This window comes from Perna viridis, chromosome 2 (assembly GCF_037379345.1).
Source record: "Perna viridis isolate PV_CMFRI_1.1 ecotype Kerala chromosome 2, ASM3737934v1, whole genome shotgun sequence".
Lineage (NCBI taxonomy): Eukaryota > Metazoa > Mollusca > Bivalvia > Mytilida > Mytilidae > Perna > Perna viridis.
In genome coordinates, this window is record NC_142446.1 from 31,224,077 (window position 1) to 31,251,873 (window position 27,797).

The window sequence follows — 27,797 nt, forward strand, 5'->3', positions numbered from 1 at the left end:
AATTAAAATATTTTTTGAAAGTTTTGTTTAGCCTTTTACATGCAGCCTAAAAAAATGAAAAGATTAAAATGATTACGATAGTATGATGTGCACATCTATAAACTATATGGCAAAATAAAAATCAACACTCAGTATAAAACACATATGCATATTTCGAGTTATTTCTAAAGCCTAAAAGGGTTAATTTAATTCTGCAGGATATTTTGAAATATGGAACAAGGTATGAGAGGTTGGGGAATGGTCATTTAAGGTAAGGACTTGATGAATGCGTACATATTTGTTTGAAGAAAGTGTTGCGATATGGGTGATAGTCAATATGTATAGTTCTATTTCGTAATTCATGTTTGTTTGTTTGTTTCGCATATTGGATTTGATTGGAGCATGAGAACGAAACAACAGTAAATTAAAAGAGTGGAAAATTACCTCACAGATAAATTATAATCATAAAAAGTATTTTGTATCTAAAACCATATCAAATACCATTGAAATGAAATAATGAGATGTTTTGTAAAGTAGTTCTGTGGCTCGTTCATACGTTTTCTGACTGCACTGAAACATTAATACATACGCTATTGAAAAAAATATATATAGATTAATAACATATATAAGAGGCTGTCCATGTAGAAAGCAGGCAAATCCTACGATATGGATGGCACAATGTGATGTTTTTCACACTGATATGTTTGTTCCTGTCTTATGTTGATATCGTACAAAAATCAAATAGTTTACATATTTGTTTTCGACAATGGATTGACCTGAAAATGACTTTAAAGTTTCCTAACAAAGTAACCAAAATTTGCACAAAAAAGAGTATCTCCCTTCTTCAATAAATTTTAATGCTTTCTGTGAAATTTATTTCTCCAGAATCGTTGCATGTAATCAAAAACCCATATTCAACTTTTGGGAATGATGCATTTGGCATATGAAATGGATGATAACTTTTACATGATTTTTGGTATATAACTTCCCCATGATAAGTTACAGGTCAAGTTTAACTTTCTTTTTGCTCCGATGATTTTTACTGAAATTACGGGCCTTGAACTTAGCATAATTCACAGAAAAAAGCGTTTCCGGACTTTTTTCTAAACGCTTGCAGATATTGATATGATTTTTAGTCATTGAATTCAACATGATAAGTTACAAGACAAGGCTGTAGTTGGTTCTGCTTCAATGATTTTTACCAAAATTACGGGCCTTAAACTTAGCTAAATTTACAGAAATAATCGTGGTTGTGACTATTTTCTAAACGCTACCAGACTGTGACACGATTTTTGGTAAATAAATTCACCACAATAGGTCAAGTGTTGGTTTTGTTCCGCTACAATGATATTTACTTTGGATTAACTAAAACTCGAAGAAATTACAGTCTGGAGTTTTAAACTTCCATTCTGATTTACAGAAGTTAGTTAGGACATAAAGGTCGAAAGCCTAAAAACGCTCTTATTCCTTTTTTATCGGGGTCCTTTTACATGTATTTCTCTTATGAAAAAAAAAAATACTATAGTATCCATTATGGGGACGCGTGGAGTATGTCAGCGCCCTCACACAGGTTTTTAATTGAAAAAAAAATTGTATTGTGCCATCCACTGTCTGGTTTTTGCACTGACACTCTCTTAATTACAAATTAACAGTGTCTATTAACTAATATGCTAAAAGAAAAAGAGCATGCAAGAAAGTATTAATCAGTTTATTTTAAATAATTTTTACTATTAGTCTATAAAAGTCTTCCGAACATGATAGTGATTCTAGATAGGCGGTCTATTGATTTCGTTATATCCACATATTCAGAACTTGTCCTGTTTAAATTCAACAACTGGGGTTCCGGATACTGGTTGTCTTTTATTTATTATCTTTTGGATCATTGTATAAACAACTACAACAACAAATTCAATTAGCTCTGTAATCGACAGAATGCTTGCTCCTAAAAATAGCCCAAGTTGCCCTCCAAGATTAGCTGAAACACAGGAAAAGTGTATTACAATACATTTAAATACAATGCCTTTGTCTCTCTGCCTATTTATTAGCATAATCAAAATATTTGTGAAGCCCTAAATATCATATCGTACTTTAATGTCAATCATGTTGTTTGGGCATTTATAGATTTTTGTCTATAAAATGTCACATGAAATTTTATATGTATTTACATGTATTTTATAGTATTTATCTTATTGATAAAGTACTGATCTGATGATTCAAGAGAGTGAAGTTAGCCAATTGAAATACATAAATTAAGTTTATAAATATGATGTAGACCACAACTGCGTTTAAGTATGTCACAGAAAACATTCATCAAATAAAACGAATGACGAAAACACAATATCGGCAACAAAATACCGAAGTGTGAGCAGTAGGATGCTTCAAATACGTCAATACCCAAAAACATAGCCTAAACGTGAACATGAAACACAGACGATCTACATACACAATGTAGCGAACCGAATTAAAAATATACACAAATACTGAAGATAAGGAAAACAAGACGTCACAAAAAAAAAACAAAAAAAGACTAAAGCACTTGCAAATTGAACTGCCACGAAAAACCGGGAGTAAGATCAGAAGGATAAGTATGTCATGCATATCTCTCTGAACGCTGACAATGGGTCTTTGTTTCAAATAATAAAAAAAATGAGTTTAATCGAAAATATTTACATTTATTGTAGCCGGACATGCGTATGGATATTCGTGTACCTCGAATGTACGACATATTTTGAGAACATTTTAATTTAATTAAGTAAATACTAAAACTCAAATAAAATGGTTTTTGAAGCTGTGAATTGTAAATAAACAAACCAGCTTTGTTTATATTAATTATTGCTAATTTAACTCACCAAAGATATCGCCTGCATTTTCATATTTAGGGGATTGTTCTGTGACCGTTTTGGAAAGATCTTTGTAATAAATTCTAACAAGCGCTAAATTTTTTCTGTGAAAAAAAAAACAACAAGTATAAAATTACACTATTTAAACAATGAATAAATTTGTTGTATGTAGACTAAACTTAATGGACAGAAAACTGTGGCAAATAGAATAAAAAATCTAATACTTAAGGACTGTTCTATATATTTATGCTTGTGGCATAAATTTTATTATGTCAATTCTGATTTGTTTTGTAATCGAATAACTTGTTATATCAACGTGAAAAAAAATTAAGATTTACCAATTTTGTTATCTACAAAAGCATTTATGCATTTTTTTATTGCACGCTCTGTATTAACCGTACACACACACACACACACACATATATATATATATATATATATAGACTCACTGTACGAACTCTGTGGTTAAACCAAATAACCTTGATAACTGCTTGGCAAAGAAATCAGATGGATATTTTCCCGAGGAAAATGAGTATCCGTATTTAATATAATTGCACTCAGATGGGCATGTACAGCTTTCTGTGTGATATGACATAAGCAGATGCCCTACAAGACAAAACGTTCATTTGACACTTTGGTAGATTTCATGGACACATCTTAGAACGCACTTAGTAACACAATCTAAATAATTATTGTCTACGATTAGTCTTCACTTGTTTTGAATTTGCTTTAGGAGGTTTGTAATAACACAACAACCAACGTTTGACAAATAGCCACTAAAACTGACGAACAAAATATTGAATTAAAGTCTTGAGGGGCTGTGTCAAGTATTACATAACTGGCTTTCATATTTATACATAATGATATTTGCTTCTATATTTATTCCCCAGTTACTATTTCCATAGATTGGAATATAGATTGTAACATGATGAAAATCTTCCATATAAAAGTTTGATCGTCAGTATAAAATTAGATTTACATATGATACTGAAAGTGTGATAATCTAAAACATATCATGTGAGTTACCTATGTAAATATCGACAAACAAGTATCATACGTTTGTAAAATAAACATTTGACTATCATGTGATAATTATATGATACTCATATGTTGATAATCATATGTAAACTAAGGTATGTGTTAATGAATTTGACAGTCATGTGTTGCACTTCATATGCTTATTTTGTATGGCACTTTGCCAGTGTAGTAAAAATATTAAAGAGTGTACTTACAGAATGTAGGATTTGAACATGTCATGTACTCAAAGTACGAGCAGTATATGTTGTTTTCTAAAACAAGAGCTTATTTGTTAAACTACAATAAAACAAAACCAATTTCAAAATGATATTCATTACTTAGGAATTTGCAGACTAAATTTGAAGGGCCTTCCAAGGGCAATATAGGAAATGACAATATGTGTAATCAATGGATAATAAAAAAACCCTTAAATTTAGCAAAAGCTTTGTGTGTCAAAAGTTTCATATGATACTTCTTGTATTATATATCAGGCGTCGATTTCACATAAAGTCGTGAATGTAAAGGTGATCGTAGGTAAAGTCGTCACAACCAAAAAATAGTTATGTGATGTCATAATTTACGATCAATTTCACACTTAAGATTTTCTGCAAAATCGACGCCAGGAATTCTGTAACGCGAAAATAAAGATGTCGCTCAAAATAAAGATTGTGCGAAAAGTTTTTGGTTTATAGTGCACCTTAAATGTATTTAACAAGCAAACTAGTTTCAAATTATTTCACATGAATTTTATACTTTTTCACCTATGAATTTCAAGTAATTCGAGCCGTCAAGTAATGTTCGCGTAAATTATTGCATGGAAATCATGTGAAATGAATTCCTTACTTCTTGAGAGAAAGTCAGTACATCCACATTTTTCTCTAATTATTTCATTCCAACAACTTTGTAGGCAGTTACTTGAGCTGTAGTTTGGTTTGTTTACACATGTCTGATTTCCAAAAGCAATGAATGGGGCTGGTAAAAATTTGTACTAAAATAAGAAAACATCGAATAGCATTTATTTGAACTTCACGAAATAACAATGAATGCTTCATTTCGGCATAAAAAATACTGCAAAGTTATTTTGGTGCTGTAAAGATACAAATATCAAATGTTAAGAAAATGAGAATAAAAAATGCATTTAGAAAATGTGAAAATACATAGTATGTTAAATTTAAATTACAATTTTGAACTTTGTTCCATTCGTATCAAAAGACGTAAAATCATACAGTTAAACAGAGTTATTTTTTTGTAACATGTAATTATTGACTCTAAAAATGAATACCTCTTTCCTTTGTATTTCTATATAACCCTCGGTTGCAGGTTGAACGACAATCCCCTCATTCACCATTATAGGTTCCACACCATGATCATGTATGGCTATCTACAAATTGAATAATTAAAACAAATAAAGCGTATTAATCATTATCAAAGTAAATGAATTATTGAAAGCAGTATTGGGATATGGAAATTAAAAGCGAAGTAATATATTTTTTTCTAGGCAGATTTATTATTATTTTGTTGTAACTTAGTCGACACAAATAGCATCCATGGAATAAAGATGTAATTTTGTCCTTACTTAATTTACTCTGCTTAAAAGGGTAATTGTGATGAAAATGTTGTATCAGTTCAAAATTTCTTCTTTAAGACAGCAATTCAAAGGAGAGATAGCTATGCGTCGTTTTTTTACCTTCAAATTCTCTAATCAAACTTTAGCAAACAAAATCAGCAAAACAAATAACTTGAAAGATTTTTAATGAAAATTTTCAAAATTTTGCTATTTGTAATGAAAATTTTCAAAATTTTGCAATATTTTGATGAAAATTTGCAAATATTGCAATATTTTGATGAAAATGTTCAAAAGTTTCAAGATTAATGAAAAGGAATTTTGAAGGCGAGATTATATACATATTTGAAGAATACTACAATACCAACCTTGACCCCAGAAGAACATAGATGACTAAAGTAATCGAAGTACGTCATCACATTTATATATAAATGTAGATTGTACAATGCGCCATACATGCTTGTGTATATAGTACCATTAGCATTAAACCGTTTACATAATCCCATGTCAGTATAAACCGTAGTGAGCTCGTTGTATGAATATTCTTTCCCATTGAACATAATGAAGTTCAAAAATTCTTTCATATCTTTTGATTCTGAATGAATGTCTTCTAGGGTGATCGGTTCGAAATATCTTCCTTCTGCATAAAATGGATCGCTCCAGTTGACCTCATGCGTCCCCCAATAGAAAGCACTTGTCCTCATATATAAATTGGTAGTCTTTTCATCTGAGGGAAAAGCTATGCTCTTGCGTGGGCTCATGTTGCAGATCGTAACTGCTGGAAACTGCAACCGTTCTTCAACCTCTATAATTGTGTTTGATGTCGTCGGATAACTATAATAATTCCTTAACTCGACGACAACAGTGTAAATGAGAAACACTGCACATGTCATCCATACAACCATCCAACAAACGCTGAAAGAAATTTAAAAAAATAAGCTTGCATTATAAAGCGCCAACTTACCATTCAAAGCACTCTGATGGGTTTAACGAAAAATAAATAAATATCAAAGAATTAAAATAATATCAGAATGCTATTTAAGAATATATAAATTATCATAAATTATATTATTTGCACTGAATAGATCTAAAAAGATCTTGATTATTTTTTTTATTGTTCTGTATCATTTCCGTATTTTTGTTAAAGATGAATAAAAACGTACTGTCTAATATTGTGGTACATGCACAAATATACACAAAAATATATCGTATATTTTGTTTACGATTATAAAATCTTTAAAATATTTAAAAAAGATAAATAAAAATACATATACAGAATATTTAACATAGATTTGAAAACTTGTTGCTTGAAACATATGATACTCTTATAAGTTTTATGTTTTACATTATTTTCATTTCACTGCCTAATGCACTTGATTGTAAAAGGAATTTTACAAATATACCGACAAAATATTATATAAAAAGTCAAAACAGTAGTCGCTAAGTTCATTTCGCTCTCTGAGACAAAAACACGGTTTAACCTATAAAAATGTCCATGTATAAAACATTTAGTTTGAACACGCAAAATTAAAATGCGATACCTTCTTATAATTTGCCTTGTATGTTTGGTCTCAAATGTTATTTTATTTAAGCCATGAAATCCTGTTGTCTGGCTAAAATTTCTCCACATTCCTTCATCATCTAACTTTGACATCATTACTGCTTCTCTTTCTTTTGCGTTACATTGCTTAGTTTCAGAATCTGTTATTCCTTTTCGCTTTTTCTCCGTTGGATACATGATTTCCTGAGAAAGCATTGATCGATTACAGTAATTCCTAAAATTATAATTCAGAATTTGAACCGAAAAACCGAAGCCATGTTATGAAGTGAGTTCAGCTTCAATAATGACATGAAACGCACGCATTTCAAAATAAATATTATCCTCTTAAAAGAATTGATTCAATCAATTGACACTCTAATTATAATAACTGTATTATTTGCTTAATAAACGATTATTGGAAATAAATTGCTGTATAAATACTCATTTCATGTAGTAGTTGACAAAGCAGATCACAAATGTACGACATATTCCGTTATTTGGACGAACATTACCTGTACCAAAAAAGTTACAGTTTGCAAATTGAGTTGATTATTTTTCTTTGAAGAAAGTAGCATATTGATTATAAAAAAACTACAATTCGTCAGATGAGAACGTACAAAAACTTCATATGATAACAATTAACTAATGGCATTTTAGAAACAAAATCGTATGTGACATGCTAAAATTCATGACAATGTGGTGACACAACGCAATGTATTACTAGAAGAAGGTATCTTTAGAGATGTTTTGGAATGAAATAGAAAAATAAAGATTAGCACTTTCCGTACACTGGAAATGAATTACAACGATATTATATTACATTTGGTGGATAAAAAGGATTATTAATTAAGCAAATTTGCAGCAAAAGTCAATACTAGTTAACTTATTTAAACTTGAATACAATGTTCTAATGTATTTTGTAATGTTTATAATACGACGGTTTAAGTTCAAATTCGAGTTCAATCTATTAGGCGGAAGTTCAGTCGTGGATTTTTGTGTAATTTTTTCATATATGAACGGCTAATGTGTTTTGCTAATTGAAAGCTCAAATAACATGGTCATTGTAGACAATGAAATATAATTATAAACAAAAATTTCATGAACTATTCAGAGTTCAAAAATAAGACGTACCTGAAACGTCACAATTAATTATTTCCAAACACATTAAAATATCACTGCAATAATGAAATAAACAATTCCAACAATTACTCAGAGTTAAACTATAAGATTTTCCTGGAACATCCCAATTAATTATTTCAAAATTAAATATGACGAAGTTCAAAAAGTTAAAATTTATCATTACTCATTAATGTATATACTTACATTTCAAAAATAACTAGTGAATAACTGGGCAGATTTTCTAGAAAAGCAGTAAATGTGTGGTAAAAGCGCTAAGTACAGGCCTCCTACTTTTGTGTTGGCCGATGATCGAACACTTATCTCTTACCTCTGTAAGTCTATTTTTTTCTCAGATAGATACTTCTTATTAGTTTTTAGTGGGTTGTGCATAGATATTTGCAATGGAATAACGTTGGATGAAAGGGACTGTTGTAAACTTGTATTTGGGCTGAGGGGTATTGTAAAATAAACTCACAACAACATACTATAATAACGAATATTTTACAAACATATGATTTATTAGGTATAGATACTAAGTTATTTTGTACATTTTTACGTCAACAACATATCACAGCTAGCACTTATCTGTTTTCATAGTACATCCTTTGTCCATGTCTTTGGTTTCATTCACATTTTATATCTAACGTCCGTTTTTCTCCGGCAGAAGTCTTCGTCACACATATTAATACCGAAAATGACGTTACGCTAAGAAACACTGGCGTTCCCGACTTACTCGTCCACTACAGGGACCAAGATCTTTTCTGTATGTTATTTTTATCAAATTTATACCACGTGTACCTATTTTAAAAATCAGACGCATGTTCCTCAGCATCACCATCTCTGACATCTTAGATACCATAGATACCTTAAAAGAGTAATCAAGGGAAACAATGTTATAGCGGTAATCAAAAGAATGTGATCCAGGGACAAAGACCAGACATGGAAAACCGACATACACAACAAGGGACATAGAGAAACTAAAATCATACATACAAAGTAACAAAAGCATATTAGCAACTCGGACTCCACTAAAAAGTGGGAGCATGGACCAGGTGCACCGGTAGGGTAGGCGTCCACTGCTTTTCTAGGAACACACCACCGAGTTGCTCATGAAAAATAGTAAAGAGTAATCAAGGGAACCAAGGTTATAGCGGTAATCAAAAGAATGTAATCCAGGGACAAAGACCAGACATGGAAAACAGACAAATGTGTAAGGTTAAGTCGATACTAAAAGAAAACACACAATAATCTGAACGGGGACCTGGATATTCATAAAACAGGATAAAAAACTAGACAAAGAAGACTAGCAAAACAACATTAAAATACAGAATATGCAGATGAAAATCAACAAGCAGATCATTACTACAAACTGGAGTACGGGCTAGGTGCATCTTTGTTTTTCTAGGAACACTGTCAAAGATGTCGCTCGAATGATGCCAAATGAAAAGAAATGAAAGAAACTAACACCAATTTCATTATTATATAATAATACTACTTGTTACTGATAGATCTAATAGAAAGAAGTGAACAGCATACATTTTGTGATTGAGTCAAATTGTATAAATTCTTATATATACGGTTCAAGATGACGTGAGGGTATAACAAAATAACAAAAATGATATTTATACTCTTTACGTTTCAAGTGAGACGTAATTGGCTTCTTAAATTATTTCAATCGTATCATAAAAACGTCAAATCTGTTTTCCGTAGTTTAGAAATTAGTATTATTGATGAGGAAACTATGATAAACATGTAAAATGTCGGGTTTCGCATAAATACATTAAAAAAACAGTTCATATCAAAGTGGCTTTACTATCTAAAACATCTAAATATATAAAATCAGATAGTAATTTTGTTACTTCGTCAGTTTCAAAGACAAAATGGAAGATTATCGTGTTACGCATATTGCAAAAGTAATAAAAAGTTCTCAATCATTACAAAGGAATAAAAAGTTTGCTTTCATTCAATACTTCTTTAATTATATATGATTATCGAACTACCGTAATACATTTGTAGGATTTTTATTATGCTCTCGTTGTAATTAAACCAAACACATTGATTTGTTATTCTTTGCAGTTTTTTATACAATAAGATGATAAATTTCGGTTGGCTATTGAAATATCAAAAGATGTTGAAATTCAAGTAGGTTTTCATCATTTTGTTGAAATTAGAATTTGCACAAACCGTTTAAAGGTAAAACAAATACTGAGGTTTGATTGCACACTGAGAGTAGTGAAAGAGTAATCAAGGGAACCAACGTTATAGAATTTATGAAAGAATTTTAAGTACATACAAACTATTGTTTTCATTTTTAGTGCTACGTTTAATAGGCAAACAAAATAAAATAGCTCATATTTTTTTCTGGATTATTTCAACATTTATTTGTTTGTGCGCTTTCCTTCTACAAAAAATTAGATTTGACTCAAACGATCCATATTTTCCAATAATTCTAGGATGATTGTTTTGAAAAATGCATAACCACACATATCATCAACGGTACCGGAAATGACATGAGTCTCGTGCACGAAATTGCCCAGCCCTAACTAGATGAAAATAAATATTTCATCTATTCACGATAACCAATTGATTATTCTATTGATCATTTGGGTTTTCCCATTAATATATTGTGATGACAATTAAGATCATTTTTTTTATATTTTGTGATCAATTGAAGTCATATACTTAGTTTCGTTCATGTAATGATGAATTGTCCTCCAGGTCTCTAAGAGTTTTCGCATCATGCATTTTATTAAATGAAGTGTAACATGAAAATTGCCTACCTGTATTAGCTAAAAAAGATGGTACACCTAGATACAAATATATAGTTCTTGGTAGAGATTCCTCATACTTTGTAAGAAATAATTCCAAATCATCTTCCAAATATACAGAGGAAGATGTTTACAAAATGCTGGAATTTTTAATCGACAAAATATTTTTGATTTGATACATCGCATCTACCCAAAAGAACTTGAGATAAAGGATTCAAACACTGTGAAGTCAGCCTCATATCTTGACCTACACTTAGAAATCGATGGTAAAGGAAAACTATTGACCAAACTTTACGACAAACGTGATGACTTTTCATTCAGAATTGTCAAATTTCCTTTCATCTGTGTCAACATCCCTTCGACTCCTGCGTATGGAGTGTTCATATCACAACTCATACGTTATGCCAGAGCTTGCCGAAACTACGCAGACTTTCTGTATCGCGCTAGAACTCTAACAAATAGGCTTCTGGAACAGGGTTATGTTGATACAAGATTGAAGTCATCACTACAGAAGTTTTATGGTCGTCATCATGAACTCGTGGATCGTTATGGTGTATCCATCTGTACCATGAAAACTGATTTATTCAACGGGTCATAGTTTTCCTTTCCTCGTTTGTCTACCCCGGACTTGACTTTTTATGAGCAACTCGGTGGGTGTTTCTAGAAAAGCAGAGGACGTCTACCCTACCGGTGCACCTGGTCCATGCTCCCAGTTTTTAGTGGAGTCCGAGTTGCTCATTTACTTTTGTTACTTTGTATGTATGATTTTAGTTACTTTATGTCCTTTGTTGTGTATGTCTGTTTTCAATGTCTGGTCTTTGTCCTTGGATTACATTCTTTTGATTACCGCTATAACCTTTTTTCCCTTGATTACTCTTAACACATGAAAACAAATATGGAAGAGGCAGAAGCTTAACAGGTTTTGAGAAAGTTCTCTAGACAGTTGCTACGTTCAGAACTTGTTGTAAGAACTCATGCTTTAAAACCTTATATAAAGAAAAAAAAGAAAAGTTTATACTGTCTCCTTAACACAACGTTATTTCTATTCTACATTTTGTCAAAACACACAAAAAAAACCAAATATACAAAGGCAAGAATCCGTGAAATAAATCTGGTAAAGTAACGCAAAATAGACATTATGCGAAATGCTTGCGAAAAGTAATGAACAGCAAGATCACCTCTAATAAATGGGATGAACGCAATAGACAAGGCAGTTCCTTCATTTTGCAAGACCGCACATCTTAACAACTGACTTATCAGCTACATCGTGTATGTAGATCGTCTCTTTTTCACGTTGAGGTCATGTTTTTGGATTTTGAGGTATTTGAATCGTTGGGAATATTTCAGACCCTTATATAAATATCAATTTATGATAAGAGCTTCAATGAAGAATATTTTTTGTTCAAGAATTAAATAAAACTTCTCTATGTTACAGCATAAGTATTTAATGTAGTTCTGTAATTTTTAAAAATTTTAGTTAACTATATAGCGTCAAGAGATTTGCCTCCTGCTTATGGATAAAAGCCAGTGCCTGCCTCAAGCAAGGAACCTGTTTTCCAGTGGTTGTCGTTGTTTTTTTTTTCATAATTATTCATTTCACATTTTTATTCAATGAATTAGATTTTCGTCTACAACTATTACAGCTTGCTTTATGGTATGAGTTTTGCCCATCATCGAAGACGATATTGTGAACTGTAGAAGTTTAATTGTTTGTTGCTTTGCTTTGGTGTGTGACTGTCTTGTTTGCAATCATACCACATCTCTTATTTTGTAGTTTTGAAATAAAATACAATCTTGTTTGCAGTATTACAAATGTGTTAATCAACCAAACATAAATATTAGAGTGCTTCCACATCCCAACAGCATATGCAAATTTAAATGCATATTTTATTGTATTTTGGTAATCCTATCATGTTCACTAACAGAATTATATCAGAAAATAATAACAAACATGTCACCACGAAAAAATGCTAATTGTGTACATTGTACCGCACTAGAATTCTAACAAACAGGCTTCTGGAACAGGGTTATGTTGCTACAAGATTGAAGTCATCACTACCTTGGTTCCCTTGATTATTCTTATCAACCGATGTTTTTTTTAGGTCAAATTGTAACATCAGTAATTATGACTTATCTTTCTTTACCCAAGGATAATATCAATAAAAAAATATCTAGGAAGACTACCAATATTGAAGCATGATGAACATAATATAACTAAAAGTATGTTTTTGTTTCAATGCTGTTTTATTTGCTGTAGATATTGTAAAGATAATTTCCCTTTATACCCACAAAAAGCATTCATTCATTTTTGTTTTTCTTTTAAGAAAGAAATATAATATATTATCATAAATATCGTTTACTAAATTAAATTGTCATAGCATTCAACTCTCTTTCATTGTCTCTGCTAAAGTGATTTGTATGCAGCGTTAAGCCCTCCATCATTTGTTTATTATTTACTGGTCTTAATATGAATTTCAGTGGTTACTGGTCTTGTCTTAATATGGTCTTTAATTTCAACTTACGGTAGACAAACTGAACAAAGTTGTATAAAGACCACTGAAATTATTAGGACCAGTAAATACTATAAAAAGACCAGTATTTTTTTTCGCAAAAACAACATTTGAAAGATGATTCGATTTACAGCATTTAAGCACATTAGTTAATAAAGGTGTCTTAAATGGGTACATTGTATTTTCATATTAATCCTGTATCAAGTCCTCGTATAGAGTGGGTTTCGGTCACCTGTATTAGCCCTTGGCTTTATCTTGGGCCAGTAAAGGTGACCTCAACCCTATACGAATGTACTTGGATTTTATACAGGATTAATATAAAAATACCCATTTAATAACACTATATTATATAACCCTTGCGCATATTAAGTTTAACAGGAGGATATCAGGCTTGATCAAAGAAGTGATTGTAAACTATTCTTGAAATGATTTTGTGGATGCAAAAAAAAACCCAAAAATTAATCTAACAGAATATATAACGGATATATTATTGTACAACATGCTCTTTGTTTCGTTTCAAATTTCCTAAAACATTCGGAACAAATGTAACTCCACACGTCTCGTTATTAAGCATGTTTACACAGTGTTTCATAAAAAACATTTTATTATAAATCTGTAGTTGCGTTTTATTGTTTAAATACTGTTTTACGCGAATTATCTTTGACCTGATCCCTTGAATGAATCCTTTTAAACATTGAGTATAACAGATACATGATAAATTCAATAATCTCAGTCATGGATAGAATACTTGCTCCAAGAAACAATCCTAACTGACCACCAAGGTTAGCTAAAAAAAACAAAACAATATGACTTTAATTGTTCTGTTTTACAAGAAGTGAAAAAAATCTCAAATTAAAACAAATTAATTTCGTTGTTGTGGCGTTAACTCTCCGATACACTGTTATGCTGATACAATTACTCATTATCAGTGTTGAGGTATTGCAGTGAAGTGTGGTTAATATTACTCATTATCAGTGTTGAGGCATTGCAGTGAGTTGTGGTTAATATTACTCATTATCAGTGTTGATGTATTGCAGTGAAGTGTGGTATGTTTGGAAATTAAACAATAAGGGCATATTTGTTTCCTTTTTTAATGTTTGAATTAATTGAATCTTTCAACATTGTCCTAGCATTTGAACCAGATATGTTGTAATGTTTACACCAGACTTATTTTAGCACGATTATAATATTTGTTTGTGAAAGTCTAGCCTGAAAAAATGTAATGAAATGTATTGCATTTTTCTACAATTTAAATTTAGGTTTTTTAAGTTTAAGATATTTTTATTTTGTTAAAACTGCATAATCCATCAATGTTAATCTGACGATTTTCTTTTAATTTCAATTTATTTGATATTAACTATCCTTACCAAGGATCACACCCTTGTGATCATATTTTGGAAGTTGTTCTGTAACTGTTGTAGACAAATCCTTGAAGTAAACTCTGACCGTACAATACTGGGTTCTGTTAAGTATTTATATAAAAATTAATTTCAAGTTTTTTGTTTGTTGTAGATATTTTATTGCATTGTTTCTGCAATATATGTGTTTTTCATATAGAACATTTTTGGTCCATTTTGCTGTATTGATTCGTTGCTGGTAGCAATGAACCTTGTTAAAATGTATTCCCAGTTGAAGGATTTGTAATACCAATATGCACACACAGAACCTTATACAGTAATACGTTTGTGAAAGCAAATAGAGTTAAAAGTCATTTCTTTGTTAGTGTTCAATTCCTAAAGATTTGCACCACGTTTGATTCTAGAATAAAACTGTAAAGATTGACCTTAAAGACGAAACAGAACAAAAATGAATCCCAGCAAAAGGTATAAAAAAAATAACAACATAGATAGTGAAAAAAAAAGAAAACAGTCCTAAAAACAATACATACAAACAACATAAAAGAGACATGAAAAATAAAAATACACATGAACCAAACAAGACCGTTCTAATAAAAGGTAAAAAAAGCGTTGTGTTTTTCGCCTACGTATTCGAAGTATAATATATTCATATATATAGACTTACTCAAAATATACTCGATCGATATTAAATGCAGTAGTCAAAAAGTCACTGCTTAAATCTGATGGAAATTTGCCAGCGGAGAAGGAGTTTGTGTATAGTTCATAGAAGCATTCCTGTGGACAGTCACATGAACTAGTGTTATAAGTCCTTATCAAATACCCTGTGTAATGATAACGAAAAGGTGGTAGACAAAGATTATTAATCTTCAACAAAATCCTACTCTATATTACGATAACGTGATAGTAGTAAGCGTATAACATCAAAAACAATTGTCCAGCATCAGATTAAGAATTTATTTTGTTGTGTATGGGGTTTTGAGATATAAACTATAGTTTAAAAGCGTCAAATTAAAAAAAATAAATCTTTCAGTTATCTTTACAATAGTGTTAAGCCAATCGCATTATATAGAACAAAATCAAACTACTTGCAGTCAGTACTTTTGGTTTCCATGTAAAAAATGAAAATTACTACGGGCTTTTATAAAATATTCTTATATACAATGTATATTATTCTAAACATTCTGTTTTAACTAAATAAGACTTATTTGCGTTTAATATCATAACTACTTGTGGATAATTTGTTGTCGTAAAAGTGACCACTGAAAATTGGAGATTTGAATTAAATGTTTAAATGTGTAACATGCAAAAAGCATAACTGCACATACCAAAGAGTGGATTGGAACATGTGTGAAAGTCATGGTAAGAACAAAATGTATCTCCCCCTAAAATATAATGTAACAGATATATCTAAATGTAACATATAATAACTTTACTTGCATTTTCCTTGACGTGCATTTGTATGTGATATATGCTGACCAAACTACTAATATAAAACAACTGATTTTTATGCACGGAATACACACATATTGAACTGAAAAATTGGTCTGAAAACAGAGTCGACGTCAATAGGTCTGTTACATTTCAGATATACAAACATCAGTTATTTATGTAATACAACTGTATTGGTAGTTTTTAAATATCGTGTTATAGTTTTTTTTTTAATTTCAGGCTTCATTTACAAAAGTACCTATCATATTACTATTGCAAATTTGGATATGCTGTACATGTGTTTCAAGGAGAAACCTCTTATTAGCAGCATTAGAATAACATACAATGGAAGATAAAAAAATTGTATACATGAAGTACTCAAAACCGGGAAACAAAATACATCACCCATAGATTCTAACATGTGTAATAACATGTGTAATAAATCCTCAGTGCTTAAGGAATTTCAAACAATTGACATTCTAGGTTTTAACTAATACAGATTAACTAATAAACATTTGTTTTTGCGCATGACCTAAATACATTCTTTTTATTTCAGCAAGAATCTTGGTTTTCTTAATTACTTTTTATTGATAGTCTGTGACGTCACAATTAACGCATATTTAACACCAAAGTAATTTGGAAGTTTCATGAAGCATTTTAAAGTAGAACCTTCAGATAGAAAATCTGTGCAGTTACATTCTCTTTTGATGATGTCATTCCAACAGCTTCTTAAACAATTTGTTTTCCTATAATTCTGTCTATCTTCACATGTTTTATTTCCAAATGCCTTATATGGCTGTGGTAAGAATTTGTACTAAAGTATTAAAAGAAATCAAAGTTAGAAAAAAAATGTTTACATGTTCTTATGATAAATTAATGACAAAGCCTAAACCCATTTCAACTGGAAAACAGTGTATACAAATGTCCACATGCAGTCACCATTTGAATTATTAATGTCTTCGAGAAACATAACGTTCTTACAATTTAACTTATAGTTTCAAATTTTATTGTTGTGTATTTATATATTGCGCAGATACTTGTCGTTACCATGGCCTACATACCAAATATATCTGTCCTCGGGAACATCGTATTTTCTAATTAGTTCTAGAGGTATTTATAGTATTCATTTTTCTGTGAAGGTTTCTAGACAAATTGTTTTGAATGTTTAATTTTTCATACGTTGTAATTTTGGTGCTTCCGTATTTTCTTGACACCGGATTTGCCTTCCTTTTAAACTTCGGTATAACTACGACTTCCTTCGTATATTTCGAAATCGGAAGACCCCTTATGAATTTGAGTTTGGTAAAGTAATATAGGTCTAAGTTTGGTATAGTAATATATGTCTGAGTTTGGTATAGTAATATATGTCTGAGTTTGGTATAGTAATATATGTCTGAGTTTGGTATAGTAATATATGTCTGAGATGGTTTAGTAATATATGTCTGAGATGGTATAGTAATATATGTCTGAGTTTGGTATAGTAATATATGTCTGAGTTTGGTATAGTAATATATGTCTGAGATGGCTTAGTAATATATGTCTGAGTTTGGTATAGTAATATATGTCTGAGTTTGGTATAGTAATATATGTCTGAGATGGTTTAGTAATATATGTCTGAGTTTGGTATAGTAATATATGTCTGAGTTTGGTATAGTAATATATGTCTGAGATGGTTTAGTAATATATGTTTGAGTTTGGTATAGTAATATATGTCTGAGTTTGGTATAGTAATATATGTCTGAGATGGTTTAGTAATATATGTCTGAGATGGTATAGTAATATATGTCTGAGTTTGGTATAGTAATATATGTCTGAGTTTGGTATAGTAATATATGTCTGAGATGGTTTAGTAATATATGTCTGAGTTTGGTATAGTAATATATGTCTGAGTTTGGTATAGTAATATATGTCTGAGATGGTTTAGTAATATATGTCTGAGTTTGGTATAGTAATATATGTCTGAGTTTGGTATAGTAATATATGTCTGAGATGGTTTAGTAATATATGTCTGAGTTTGATATAGTAATATATGTCTGAGATGGTATAGTAATATATGTCTGAGTTTGGTATAGTAATATATGTCTGAGTTTGGTATAGTAATATATGTCTGAGATGGTTTAGTAATATATGTCTGAGTTTGGTATAGTAATATATGTCTGAGATGGTTTAGTAATATATGTCTGAGTTTGGTATAGTAATATATGTCTGAGTTTGGTATAGTAATATATGTCTGAGTTTGGTATAGTAATATATGTCTGAGATGGTTTAGTAATATATGTCTGCGTTTGGTATAGTAATATATGTCTGAGTTTGGTATAGTAATATATGTCTGAGTTTGGTATAGTAATATATGTCTGAGATGGTTTAGTAATATATGTCTGAGTTTGATATAGTAATATATGTCTGAGATGGTTTAGTAATATATGTCTGAGTTTGGTATAGTAATATATGTCTGAGTTTGGTATAGTAATATATGTCTGAGTTTGGTATAGTAATATATGTCAGATGGTTTAGTAATATATGTCTGAGTTTGGTATAGTAATATATGTCTGAGATGGTTTAGTAATATATGTCTGAGTTTGGTATAGTAATATATGTCTGAGTTTGGTATAGTAATATATGTCTGAGATGGTTTAGTAATATATGTCTGAGTTTGGTATAGTAATATATGTCTGAGATGGTTTAGTAATATATGTCTGAGTTTGGTATAGTAATATATGTCTGAGTTTGGTATAGTAATATATGTCTGAGATGGTTTAGTAATATATGTCTGAGTTTGGTATAGTAACATAGGTCTGAGTTTGGTATAGTAATATAGGTCGAGTTTGGTATAGTAATATATGTCTGAGATGGTTTAGTAATATATGTCTGAGATGGTTTAGTAATATATGTCTGAGATGGTTTAGTAATATATGTCTGAGTTTGGTATAGTAATATATGTCTGAGATGGTTTAGTAATATATGTCTGAGTTTGGTATAGTAATATATGTCTGAGTTTGGTATAGTAATATATGTCTGAGATGGTTTAGTAATATATGTCTGAGTTTGGTATAGTAATATATGTCTGAGATGGTTTAGTAATATATGTCTGAGTTTGGTATAGTAATATATGTCTGAGTTTGGTATAGTAATATATGTCTGAGATGGTTTAGTAATATATGTCTGAGTTTGGTATAGTAATATAGGTCTGAGTTTGGTATAGTAATATAGGTCTGAGTTTGGTATAGTAATATATGTCTGAGATGGTTTAGTAATATATGTCTGAGATGGTTTAGTAATATATGTCTGAAATGGTTTAGTAATATATGTCTGAGTTTGGTATAGTAATATATGTCTGAGATGGTTTAGTAATATATGTCTGAGTTTGGTATAGTAATATATGTCTGAGTTTGGTATAGTAATATATGTCTGAGTTTGGTATAGTAATATATGTCTGAGATGGTTTAGTAATATAGGTCTGAGTTTGGTATAGTAATATATGTCTGAGTTTGGTATAGTAATATATGTCTGAGTTTGGTATAGTAATATATGTCTGAGATGGTTTAGTAATATATGTCTGAGATGGTTTAGTAATATATGTCTGAGATGGTTTAGTAATATATGTCTGAGTTTGGTATAGTAATATATGTCTGAGATGGTTTAGTAATATATGTCTGAGTTTGGTATAGTAATATATGTCTGAGTTTGGTATAGTAATATATGTCTGAGTTTGGTATAGTAATATATGTCTGAGATGGTTTAGTAATATAGGTCTGAGTTTGGTATAGTAATATATGTCTGAGTTTGGTATAGTAATATATGTCTGAGTTTGGTATAGTAATATATGTCTGAGATGGTTTAATATGTTGTTTTGATCTTTACTTCCATAACTACCCCGGACTTGACTTTTTATGAGCAACTCGGCGGATGTTTCTAGAAAAGCAGAGGACGCTTACCCTACCGGTGCATAATGTTATAATTGATTTTATGTTGATAAGAATATAGCAGTACGGTTATTAAATCCGTCATCTTATATTTCCTACGCCGCTTGTATATTGTGTATTGTGTATTTTGCATGCTGTTTTGGATTTTTATCTACAAATTAACCTATTCCCATATGCTATTCTCTTTCAATCATTGTATACTCTTTCAAATACTACTACTTATTTTACATCCAATTTTGATTTTGAAAACTTTTGTAAATTTACGGGAAAATCTTACCTCCTGTTTCTGAATCTCAATGTAGGCGTCGGTAGTAGGAGGAATTACAAGTCCCTCATTAGCCATAATAGGTTCTACAAGTGGATCATGGATAGCAATCTAATGACAAAAAAAGCAGTTATTCCTTTGCTTTACAGCTTAGTATTTAAGAATCGAGTATATATATTTTTCCAAAGTCCTTAATTTTTTAGAAACAACCTGTTGACTGTATTATTGTGAGTAAATATCGTAATTGTATAAACTTTTAATTTGTTAAAATTATTTATAACATGATTCAGGAAAATTTCTAAAAAAGAAAAGATTACAAATGCAGAAAATGCCTTTAGATTAAACACGTGTAAGACAATCTTTGCAAAAGTTTTTTTTCTGTTATCGGAATAATCAATCATAGTTTTGTTAATATCGATAACCAATCCAGTTCTAAATATCATATATTTTTTTCTAAATAATTTCTTTTTTTTTTGCAAATACATTTGTGAATCGGCAGATTCATGTCTGAATTTTTCGGTGACATAAAAAGAGTTAAGGTCAAAAGAAGTAAAGTGCTGTGCCGTCAATATATGAAAGTTTGAGCGAATAATATCAAATTCAATATGCATACGAAATATCGAAATTGATCACTAAGGAAATATAATATAATACTTTCCCTTGTTAATTTCCTGTCTTTGTTTGAAAATTGCAGGCCGATATCAGCCCCGAGCTGAAAACCAGTTATTGGCCTGTCGTCAACGGCACCATCGACGTAATCGATATCAACCCGTCGTCAATGATATCGCCATTGGTAATTAAGGTAACGTTTCTGCAGAGCTTTTGGGCTTGACATGAAAGTCTCGTGTTGATACATGAGCTATTATAGAAAGGACAATGTAAAAATCTATAATAACCATACTTACCTTTATTCCTGAAGATAAGTAATTGCTAAAATAATCATCAAACGTTTTTACGTCGAAATAAAAAAATAGATTGTACATAGCACCAAACATTGATGTCCTGATTGTTCCGTTGGAATTAAATCTTAGACAAAGCCCCATATCCGTATACACTTGAGTAAATTGATTACCCTGTAGCTCATTGTCAAATACAGCAAATTTAATGGAAGTTGAAAGATCTTTTGTATGTGAAATTATATCGAACAGCGTTTTTGGATTCTTATATCCATTTTCTGCATAAAATGGATCACTCCAATTTACAGATTCTGCTAGGGTAGAAGTTGCGCTGAAACTTAAAAACAGATTTTGTGTTTTCGTATCATTGCTGAAGGCACTTTTGTTATATGGACTCAGATTGCAGATTGTAACAGCAGGAAACTTTAGTTCATTATCTAACCGGATAAACGTATTTGAGGTCGTCGGATAACTGTAATAATTTTCTATCTCAACGACGATAAAGTATGTCAATGTAATAGCTGACGCCATCCATACAATGGCCCATAGAATGCTGAAAGTAATGTATAAGGCATTGATTAATCAGAAATCATGTAAGTAATGACGTGGCTTATTTAATCATACATATGAATAATTAACAAGTACAACGTGCCAATATCAAGCATGAACATTACATTATTCCTTAAAAACATGACACGTTAAATGTTGTCAACGTTCTAAAACTCTATTAGATTTTTAGAAAAATTCATATTATGATAGAGCTTCCAATATAAATCATTTAATACAGGGTTGATAAAGTGATATACAGGTACTTTGTCACAACAATTTATTTTCATTTGTTTAAGAAAAATATTATACATTCATTACGTAGGCAGATTGGTTCAACTTACTTAGGATCACGGATTACACCTGATTGATTTATCTTTTAAAAGTATTGACAATTATATGACCCTTAAACTCTTTGAGTCGAAAATAAAAAAAGACGATTTTTGTTAAAAACTGTGAACAAATGTATCAATGTCACTTTCAATGTCACTACGGTGTATCTATCTGCGCCATGAAAACTGATTTGTTCAACGTGTTATAGTTTTCCTTTCCTCTTTCGTCTATCCCGACGAAAAGAATGTAATCCAGAGACAAAAACCAGACCTGGAAAACCGACAAACACAACAAAGAACAAAAAGTAACTAAAATCATACATACAAGGTAACAAAGCAAATGAGCAACTCGGACTCAATAGAAAAAAACTGGGAGCACGGACCAGGTGCACCGGTAAGATAAGCGTCCTCTGGTTTTCTTGAAACACCCGCCGAACTGCTAATTAAAAGTCAAGTCCGTGGTAGACGAAAGACGACAGGAAAACTATGACCCGTTGACCAAATCAGTTTTCATGGCGCAGATGTATACACCGGTACCATAACGATCCACGAATTCATGATGACGACCATAAGACTTCTGTAGTTGTGACATCAATCTTGTAGCAATATAACCCTGTTCCAGAAGCCTATTTGTTAGAATTCTAGCGCGATACAAAAAGAATGTACAGTTTCGGCAAGCTCTGGCATAACGTATGAGTTGTGATATGAACACTCCATAAGCAGATGCTGAAAGGGATGTTGCCACAGATGAAAGAAAAGTTGACAATTCTGAATGAAAAGTCATCACGTTTGTCGTAAAGGTAGGTCAATAGTTTTCCTTTACCATAGATTTCTAAGTGTAGGTCAGGATATGAGGCTGACTTCACAGTGTGTGTAGTATCTTTATCTTAAGTTTTTTGGGGTAGATGCAATGTATCAAATCCCCAGAATTAGGATGGTTTAAAGAGTTGCTCATTTGCTTTTGTTACCTTGTATGTATGATTTTAGTTACTTTATGCTCTTTGTTGTGTTTGTCGGTTTTCCAGGTCTGGTCTTTGTCTCTGGATTACATTCTTTTCGTCGGGATAGACGAAAGAGGAAAGGAAAACTATGACACGTTGAACAAATCAGTTTTCATGGCGCAGATAGATACACCGTAGTGACATTGAAAGTGACATTGATACATTTGTTCACAGTTTTTAACAAAAATCGGTTTTTTTGGATTCAAAGAGTTTAAGGGTCATATAATTGTCAATACTTTTAAAAGATAAATCAATCAGGTGTAATCCGTGATCCTAAATAAGTTGAACCAATCTGCCTACGTAATGAATGAATAATATTTTATTAAACATAAATAAAATAAATAGTTATGACAAAGTACATGTATATTAATTTCTCAACCCTGTATTAAATGATTTATATTGGAAGCTCTATCATAATATGAATTTTTCTAACAATCTAATAGAATTTTTGAACGTTGACAACATTTAACGTGTCATGTTTTCAAGTAGTTATGTAATGTTCATGGTTGATATTTTGTATATAATTCACTGAACTGATAGATACTATTTAGTAAACAGAGCAAACTATAGCAATAGGGTTTAAATCAGATATTTACAGCATGCATATATTTATCTAATTGTCTTGTTTTATCAATTACAAAATTATGGAAATGGCGATATAATTATCCTTCACCTCGGTGAATGACTTTAATATTAATATGAGTTTTGTTGAATCTGAGTCTTGAAAAGATTCAAGAGACCTTATAACTAATGAACGTCGAATCGCGTGGCAAAATTGGATACACAGGGTTGATGAAGGTATCAGCATCACATTGAATATCCCTGAGCGGGAGTACGTCAAAACGTGGAGGGTATAAAAATATAGTGCGTTAAAAAATCGGAGCAATGACTTATGAAATAGCACCATAAGATGACAATCTTTTTGTTAAGAAAATCTTACATTATGACATAAAAATGTTCCACTTAAAAGGTTGGTTTGATGAGGCAAAACCAAAGGTGAAAGCAGAGAAAATGGCTATTTATAGTTCAAGACTACTTTTCTGTCCAATCTTTGTGGACTCACCCTACTTTTTTTGCGGGAAATTGTTTTTTCCACATGTCGTTAGAAAGACTACGTAAGTGAAAGTTTTGTTGAATCAATTTACATATTTTATTTAAAAATCCTAAAAATATGCACGTCACTATAGAAGTCTATGGGAATATCTATACGATACTGAGACCTAGTAAGCCAGTTTTTACAGATATGTTGGATATTAAGCAAGCGGTCTTAACAAGCTAAAAAAAGTAGTACCCCACTGTAGGCAACACTTTAAAGATGAATTAACCAAATGTTGAACCTGATTTTTATGGTAGTTATGTAACATGAAGCACGTAATACTCCTGCATAAAGGATACTTTTCAAGTTACAACACATTTTAAGTTTGTGGTTAGGACTTGGAAATAATCATTTCCATACATTGTCTCTTATATATGGAAAAAAATGAATATTTTTTTTTATTTACTGGTTTTCTTTCAAATAAATAGCTAAAATGAGCTTCTCTATAACTGTGTGATTGATTTAAACAAAAAAATTCGCAAAAGTCAATAGCCATTTTTTGTGGATTATTTTTAATGGTTCAAATTGACATATTGTGATTTGCAAGAAAATAATGGTGTTTATGCATATAAAAACTTAATTTTCTCAAAAAGTATCTAAGGCATGCAAATCTTATGATATTTATATCAGTAAACTATTTTTCTTGCATTATGTCTATACGTTTTGAATAAAAAAATCTTGTCCGGTCATATTCATTTGTTCATTTGTATGTGCATTGGGTACCATATTTCTAAAAATCTTTTTTTTTCTTCTTTTGGAAAATATCCTCCAGAGCTCGAGTCTAGGAGACTACAGAAACAGTCTGTTGTGGAACTTTTTTTTACCTACATCTCGAGTTTGACAACATTTGTCATCTCAGCACTAAGATTTATGGTAAAAGAGACGACTTTAATTTCAATATCATAAATTTTCCTTACCTGTGCGGCAATATCCCTTCATCTCCTGCCTGTGGTGATTATATTTCACAATTGATTCACTAAGCTAACTATTCTGGTTATCTTTAACGCCATAAGCCCCGTGCAGGTCCGGGTGTCAAAAGAATAGACCTGCATGCAGCGCTAAGCTTGTCGTAAAAGGCGACTAAATAGTTCTCAGAACCCTAGCCAGGGGCTAGGGCGCTCTGCCCACAGAGCAACTGGGTTGTCTGCCCCAGGTGGTGGAATGGGGTACCTTTGGCGTGTTACATGCTGGGGTTGTCAGGCTATAATACGGAAAACCTGACCCCAAACCATAGTGATGCACCGTGTTGGGAAAGATGCCACGTTCCTCGCACGTTAAGGAACACTGCTGTGGTATTCAAAAGGAGGAAGAACCTTTGCGCTTCGCAACGGCCACGGGAGTCTAAATTGCTCGACACTACCCATCCCTTCCTTTCTTAGTGGCAATCAAAATTTGTCGACCCTTTTATCCTTGTGTCCAATCCCATTTTTCATTTTATCATTATCATCATTTCATGTTCATTTTAACATACATGTCATGTTCATCGCCTGAATATATCTGAAATATTGCTGTTCGGGCGTTAAACCCCAATTATCAATCAATCAATAAATTAACGCCATATATATCTGCGTAACAGACTCCTGAATCATGGGTATGAGAAAATGCATCTTAAAAAGGTCTCTTACCAAATTCTTTTTTAGAGATCAGTCCTTGGATGACTTGATTATGAATCGGATTAGTGTTCGGTAACTTTGTTATTACCCTTATTTTTTGCATATAAAAGCTATATTTTTTTAACTATGATATTGGTATCATTTTTCACGTTTTATTATAATTGAGATGACCATATCTAAAGTGTAGAACAGCTGGTTGTACCGGTTAATATGTTTTACTTAACCCAAAAGGTTCCCTTATGTTAAAGACAAAAAACAAGAGGTTCGGATATGATTATTTTCTTATATGCAAGTCAAAAGTAGCATAGCATTGTTAATGTATTTGCCATGTCAAAATTAACCACAAATTTGCTTAGTTTAGCCAATGCAGCGGCTTTATCAGAAGTAATATGTTCTGGCAAACATTGAGATATTAGTCTTACGTCAGGAATGGGGTACCTTTATAACAATTGATTAGAAAAAAACATGTTTATAGCAGGGCAGTGATATCCTGGATTTTGGTATGAAAATGAATGCTGTAGTAGAAAAACGAAACTTTTATGATTATTTTATAATGTTTATTACTAATGGATCCATGTGTACTAGTATCACATTGAATATCCCTGAGCGGGTGAACGTAAAAACATGGAGGGTACAAAAATAAGGTGAGTTTTCGTTTTGCCTTTATACAAACTAATCATTTGTTAAAAGATATGAACAATGGCTAATGAAATAGATCAAATATTACACTATAAGATGACCAACTTTTTGTGAAGAAAATCAAACATTATAACAAAATCATGTTCCTCTGTAAAGGTTGGTTTGATGAGTGCAAAACCAAAGGTGAAAGTAGAGAAAATGGCTATTTATAGTTCAAGTCCAATCTTCGTGGATTCATCCTACTTTTTTGCGGGAAATTATTTTTTTCACATGTCGTTAGAAAGGATACATAGGTGAAAGTTTTATTGAATCAATTTGCAGTTTTTTTCTTAAAAATCCTAAAAATATGCACTTAACTATTGAAGTCTATGGGAATATTACTACGACACTGAGACCTGAAGTGCTGTTCTAGAAAATTATCTGAAGGTTGCAATAGAAGATTCATTCTACACAGAATTATGCTTGAATAAGACAAAGTTTTTCTGCAAATAAATGAAATTAGTGTTTAGACATTTTAAGATATGAAAAGCATTAGTTTGTATTTGATATGCTATGCGTGAATGCAGTAATTTCTTTTGATTATAATGAACGCTTTACTAGGAGTAGCGGTTTTGCTACTATTTGTGTTTTGCCTCTTCCCTTAAAGTATTTTAAAAGTAATTATTGTGTTTTAATATGTGATAGTTAATGTATTTTTGAATTAATATTAAATTGAAATTTAATAGGTTTTCTCTAGGTAATGCGTTCAAATTTTACGAAAATAAATGGGCAATTGTTTTTTAAATGTTTACGGCATTTTTGAGACGGGCTCTCTAAAAAAGCCGTTGGTTAGGGGCGTTGTAATATTGAATGCCCAGCGTATTTTTCCAATCGTAACCACTAGTCTTTTTTCTTGCAAAGACTTATTCATGTTTAGAAATGAACGAGAAGTTACGAATGCAATTTATGTTTACTTTCCATTCCGTATAAATTTGACGTTTCCCTCAAATACGCCAAATGGATGACCTCAGCATTTTTAAAAAGCTAATCTTGTACTGATAGATAATTTGGCACTTACCTGCGAGCTTTTGAATATATGGTGCCTTCAAACGTGATTTTATTCACAGCGTGCAATCCGATAGACTCTGAAAAATCTTTCCACATACCGGTTTGTTTGTCTAAAATGGTTTCCAGATGATGTTGAAACTGATGTGAGCCGTTTCGTTTAGTCATTGTGAAGTTTAACGATTTTTATGTCATGTCAAATGTTTTCAGAACATTTTAAACCAGAAGATTTAGTAAACTATTTATATAATTACGCCTTATAATATCCAGAAGTATTGAACATTTGAGTTGTCTGCTTAAAACCACTCTAATGGATTGT

At 31.3% G+C, this 27,797-nt stretch overlaps 1 protein-coding gene across 1 annotated transcript; it reads right to left on the reverse strand.

Annotated features, from left to right (window-relative positions):
• Positions 1–1,669: 1,669 nt before the first annotated feature.
• Positions 1,670–27,784, reverse strand: LOC148624626 (uncharacterized). The gene is made up of 16 exons (XM_088571024.1): positions 27,492–27,784; positions 21,217–21,760; positions 20,324–20,422; positions 16,793–16,937; positions 16,021–16,077; positions 15,360–15,516; positions 14,705–14,799; positions 13,966–14,124; positions 6,942–7,206; positions 5,769–6,315; positions 5,119–5,217; positions 4,680–4,824; positions 4,052–4,108; positions 3,269–3,425; positions 2,829–2,923; positions 1,670–1,954 (listed from the first exon to the last, which is right to left on the reverse strand). The coding sequence occupies exons 1-16, from the start codon at positions 27,644–27,646 to the stop codon at positions 1,785–1,787; spliced, it is 2,946 nt and encodes a 981-aa protein (XP_088427150.1). The 5' UTR covers positions 27,647–27,784; the 3' UTR covers positions 1,670–1,784.
• Between the last annotated feature and the right edge of the window lie 13 nt (positions 27,785–27,797).

Excerpts from the sequence above, each read along its gene's own strand:
- LOC148624626 (XM_088571024.1), bottom strand. The coding sequence starts at position 27,646 with ATGACTAAACGAAACGGCTCACATCAGTTTCAACATCATCTGGAAACC. Across the intron at positions 16,078-16,792 it reads CACAGATTTTCTATCTGAAG|GGGGAGATACATTTTGTTCT; the intron begins GTTCTACTTTAA and ends ATTATATTTTAG. Across the intron at positions 4,825-5,118 it reads TAGAAATACAAAGGAAAGAG|TACAAATTTTTACCAGCCCC; the intron begins GTATTCATTTTT and ends TTCTTATTTTAG.